This window comes from Pseudophryne corroboree, chromosome 7 (assembly GCF_028390025.1).
Source record: "Pseudophryne corroboree isolate aPseCor3 chromosome 7, aPseCor3.hap2, whole genome shotgun sequence".
Classification (NCBI taxonomy): Eukaryota; Metazoa; Chordata; class Amphibia; order Anura; family Myobatrachidae; genus Pseudophryne; species Pseudophryne corroboree.
In genome coordinates this window covers 9,523,855-9,529,261 of record NC_086450.1, presented here as the reverse complement: position 1 = coordinate 9,529,261, position 5,407 = coordinate 9,523,855, and the positions used below count along the sequence as shown (strand labels likewise).

Sequence of the window (5,407 nt, the reverse complement as noted above, 5' to 3'; positions counted from 1 at the left end):
AACGTACAGAAGACTGGAGCACCACCAAAAACGCCTGAACCTGCCCTGCCATCATCTGAAGCAAGAAGTGGTAACGAGGTGGAATTCAACCCTATATATGCTTCAGAGGTTGGAGGAGCAGCAAAAGGCCATTCAAGCCTATACAATTGAGCACGATATAGGAGGTGGAATGCACCTGTCTCAAGCGCAGTGGAGAATGATTTCAACGTTGTGCAAGGTTCTGCAACCTTTTGAACTTGCCACACGTGAAGTCAGTTCAGACACTGCCAGCCTGAGTCAGGTCATTCCCCTCATCAGGCTTTTGCAGAAGAAGCTGGAGACATTGAAGGAGGAGCTAACACAGAGCGATTCCGCTAGGCATGTGGGACTTGTGGATGGAGCCCTTAATTCGCTTAACAAGGATTCACGGGTGGTCAATCTGTTGAAATCAGAGCACTACATTTTGGCCACCGTGCTCGATCCTAGATTTAAAACCTACCTTGGATCTCTCTTTCCGGCACACACAAGTCTGCTGGGGTTCAAAGACCTGCTGATGAGAAAATTGTCAAGTCAAGCGGAACGCGACCTGTCAACATCTCCTCCTTCACATTCTCCCGCAACTGGGGGTGCGAGGAAAAGGCTCAGAATTCCGTGCCCACCCGCTGGCGGTGATGCAGGGCAGTCTGGAGCGACTGCTGATGCTGACATCTGGTCCGGACTGAAGGACCTGACAACGATTACGGACATGTCGTCTACTGTCACTGCATATGATTCTCTCCCCATTGAAAGAATGGTGGAGGATTATATGAGTGACCACATCCAAGTAGGCACGTCAGACAGTCCGTACTTATACTGGCAGGAAAAAGAGGCAATTTGGAGGCCCTTGCACAAACTGGCTTTATTCTACCTAAGTTGCCCTCCCACAAGTGTGTACTCCGAAAGAGTGTTTAGTGCCGCCACTCACCTTGTCAGCAATCGGCGTACGAGGTTACTTCCAGAAAATGTGGAGAAGATGATGTTCATTAAAATGAATTATAATCAATTCCTCCGTGGAGACATTGACCAGCAGCAATTGCCTCCACAAAGTACACAGGGAGCTGAGATGGTGGATTCCAGTGGGGACGAATTGATAATCTGTGAGGAGGGGGATGTACACGGTGATATATCGGAGGATGATGATGAGGTGGACATCTTGCCTCTGTAGAGCCAGTTTGTGCAAGGAGAGATTAATTGCTTCTTTTTAGGTGGGGGTCCAAACCAACCCGTCATTTCAGTCACAGTCGTGTGGCAGACCCTGTCACTGAAATGATGGGTTGGTTAAAGTGTGCATGTCCTGTTTATACAACATAAGGGTGGGTGGGAGGGCCCAAGGACAATTCCATCTTGCACCTCTTTTTTCTTTCATTTTTCTTTGCGTCATGTGCTGTTTGGGGAGTATTTTTTTGAAGGGCCATCCTGCGTGACACTGCATTGCCACTTCTAGATGGGCCAGGTGTTTGTGTCGGCCACTAGGGTCGCTTAGCTTACTCACACAGCTACCTCATTGCGCCTCTTTTTTTCTTTGCGTCATGTGCTGTTTGGGGAGTGTTTTTTGGAAGGGCCATCCTGCGTGACACTGCAGTGACACTCCTAGATGGGCCAGGTGTTTGTGTCGGCCACTAGGGTCGCTTATCTTACTCACACAGCTACCTCATTGCGCTTCTTTTTTTCTTTGCGTCATGTGCTGTTTGGGGAGTGTTTTTTGGAAGGGCCATCCTGCGTGACACTGCAGTGCCACTCCTAGATGGGCCAGGTGTTTGTGTCGGCCACTAGGGTCGCTTATCTTACTCACACAGCTACCTCATTGCGCCTCTTTTTTTCTTTGCGTCATGTGCTGTTTGGGGAGTGTTTTTTGGAAGGGCCATCCTGCGTGACACTGCAGTGCCACTCCTAGATGGGCCAGGTGTTTGTGTCGGCCACCAGGGTCGCTTAGCTTACTCACACAGCTACCTCATTGCGCCTTTTTTTTCTTTGCGTCATGTGCTGTTTGGGGAGTGTTTTTTGGAAGGGCCATCCTGCGTGACACTGCAGTGCCACTCCTAGATGGGCCAGGTGTTTGTGTCGGCCACTAGGGTCGCTTAGCTTAGTCATCCAGCGACCTCGGTGCAAATTTTAGGACTAAAAATAATATTGTGAGGTGTGAGGTGTTCAGAATAGACTGAAAATGAGTGGAAATTATGGTTTTTGAGGTTAATAATACTTTGGGATCAAAATGACCCCCAAATTCTATGATTTAAGCTGTTTTTTAGTGTTTTTTGAAAAAAACACCCGAATCCAAAACACACCCGAATCCGACAAAAAAAATTCGGTGAGGTTTTGCCAAAACGCGGTCGAACCCAAAACACGGCCGCGGAACCGAACCCAAAACCAAAACACAAAACCCGAAAAATTTCAAGTGCACATCTCTAATATATATATATATATATATATATATATGTGTGTAGATATATATATGTATATATATATATATATATATGTGTGTAGATGTATGTATGTATGTATGTATGTATATATATATATATATATATATATATATATACACACACACACAGACACACTAGTTTTACGGACCCAGCATATACTGGGTCACCTCAGTCCCCACCCCCGTGATTGGCTCCGCCCAGTTCTGGAAACCCCCCCATGCAAATCCTGCGTTTGCCACTGAGCCCAAACACATTAAGGGGTCTATGTACTAAGCCTTGGATGGAGATAAAGTGGACAGAGATAAAGCACCAGCCAATCAGCTCCTAACTGTCATTTTTCAAACCCAGCCTGTGACATGGCAGTTAGAAGCTGATTGGATGGTTCGTTATCTCCGTCCATATTATCTCCAGGGCTTAGTAAATAGACCTCTAAATCTCTTTGTATTAAATGATGGTTCAACAGATGAAACAGTCAATATCTGGGAAGAGCGACACATAATACACTTTATAATCAGTCCAACTGTCATAATGTCTCTTTACACAGACTTTTCTCTCTCTCTTTTTTAGATGGTTTAGGCGATTATCGGTAGCCCAGTGTCATTTTAAGGCAACTTTAATAATAATAATAATAATAATAATTATTATTAATAAGACCAAAAACAAATCAAATACTGATCAAAAAGTTTATTCAACTTTAGGAATATATTAAAATATAGAGTTGTTTTCTTGTGTTTAATACAGATATTGGACTCGCCTGAAGGAACCGATTCTGGGGCTAGTGGCTCCCCATTCACTGAATCTCTTGTAATTTCCTGGTCTCAGGTAGTACTGACGTCCCTGGTAGTTGGGCTCATCATAGAACACCCAGTATCCATCGTGTACATGAGAGGAGTGGATGTCATTGTAGTGGAACTGCTCGTAGACATGGGGACAGTCTTCTGTGAACTCCATCATCTGACCTCGGAAGTCTTCTTTCTCATAGACCCTCAGTCGGAATGGTCCACTGTGCTATACTCAAGCAAAATAGATGTGTTTAGCTAAATTAATGATACAGATCTAATAAAAGCCTGTGCTGGAATCTAAAGTAGAAGGTCTAAAAATATAGCAGATATTGGGCATACCACAAACTCAACTTTATGTATCCAACTAAAGTAAAAGATATGGTAGATTTCAGGGGTTTGGTATGTGTGACTGGTGGACGGGATGCCGATGGCCAAAATACTGACAACGGCATCGCGATGTTCAAAATCCCAACAGGGACGAGGTAAGTATCCCTCTCCCCTACCCCCTAACCCTTCCCACAGCCTAACTCTAACCTCCATCCTTAGTGCCTAACCCTTACCGCCCCCTGGTGGTGTGTAACCCTAACTCCCCTCTCCACAGCCTAACTCTAACTCTCCCCCCTAAGTGCCTAAACTTAAACTCCCACCAGTGGTGCCTAATCTTAACCCTCCTCCCCACAGGCTAACCCTTACCTCCTCTACCTTGCAGCCTAACCCTAACCCCCCTTGATGGTGCCTAAACTTAACCTCCCTAAGCCTAACCCTAACCCACCCACTATAGTTACGGTCGTGATTCCAGCGTCTGTATTCCGACTGCCGGGTTCCTGAAAGCTGGTATCTTAACCGCATCCTCATTTCAGACAGTTCAGCTTACATGAATACTTATCCCAAATTTGCCATGTCAATAAGTAAACAATAAATAAAAAATGTACCTGTGGAGTCAGGCGACAGGACCTGATGGAGTCATTGTAACCCAACCACTGCTGGAAGTCGGGGTACTCTCCTTTCCTTAGGAAGTACTGGTGCCCTTTGTAGTTGGGCTGCTCATACAGGATCCAGTTACCATTTTCTACTCGGACGGAGTTACAGCGATTGAAGTGTGAAGACAAATCAAAGCAATCATTGGTGCACTCGTAGGAGCGACCTTGGAAATTTCTGTCTTCGTAGAAGATGATCTGTGGAAAGTTAATGGTGGTTTGAAATTCATTTTTTAATACAATTTGTTATCAATGTAATAAAGTACTTTTTCATTCTTTTTTCTATGTATGTACTTTAGTAAGTTTATATCTAAAAATTAGCCACTAACATATTTTAAAGTAAATATTCTAGTTTATAAAATTTGAATAACATATTTTAATGATGGCTTTAAAACTTTATCCCATGTTGTGAGCGTAAGTTAATTGCTGCTTACCTTAACCATCTTGACTGGAGATCTGATGGAAGAGGTTGGGAAACTGTTTCACAACCGAAGTGGAAGGCTCTTTATATATACACGTGGTATTGCTGATGTTTGCGTTACAACGCAAGGAGAGCTGACCCCTTTTTTTTGTCAACTATAGAAAATGTATAGGCCTTTTGTCTTCTTTGTGTACGTGACTAGTCATTATTTAGTCTTGCCACTGTTGTATTCGTACGCTTGCTGAGAACATCACCTTCTATGGATTGCAGAACTGTGTTATGAAGAATTTGTCAGGAAACATTTTCTTGTTTAGCAATATTTGAATAAAAATGATAAATCCGAAATACTAACTTATGTACACCTGCAATCGTTTTCTACATTGAATGAAAATTTCAGATTTAAATAAAGTCACTAAAAATCATATTTTTGTAAAACATAAAATTATTTTATAGTATATTAACCACATGATCCCTCTGTAACTTCTAATTAGCTTAATAATACAGATTGTTTATCTGTGGATTATGAAGTGGCGGGGCAATTAAATATACTGTATACTTAGGAGCTGAGCATTATGTTGACCAAGGGGGTAATTCTGAGTTGATCGCAGCAACAAGTTTGTTAGCAATTGGGCAAAACCATGTGCACTACAGGGGGGTCAGATATAACATTTGCAGAGAGAGTTAGATTTGGGTGTGTTATATTGTTTCTGTGCAGGGTAAATACTGGCTGCTTCATTTTTACACTGCAATTTAGATTTCAGTTTGAACACACCACACCCAAATCTA

The 5,407-nt window shown here is 43.1% G+C and overlaps 1 protein-coding gene across 1 annotated transcript; it reads right to left on the bottom strand.

Moving 5' to 3' along the window:
* Positions 1–3,173: 3,173 nt before the first annotated feature.
* LOC134943417 (gamma-crystallin 1-like) lies at positions 3,174–4,643 on the bottom strand. Its single transcript, XM_063932286.1, has 3 exons — positions 4,635–4,643; positions 4,156–4,398; positions 3,174–3,449 (listed from the first exon to the last, which is right to left on the bottom strand). Exons 1-3 carry the CDS (start codon positions 4,641–4,643, stop codon positions 3,174–3,176), a joined length of 528 nt encoding a protein of 175 aa, XP_063788356.1.
* Between the last annotated feature and the right edge of the window lie 764 nt (positions 4,644–5,407).

Excerpts from the sequence above, each read along its gene's own strand:
- LOC134943417 (XM_063932286.1), bottom strand. Across the intron at positions 3,450-4,155 it reads CCTGTCGCCTGACTCCACAG|CACAGTGGACCATTCCGACT; the intron begins GTACATTTTTTA and ends GCTTGAGTATAG.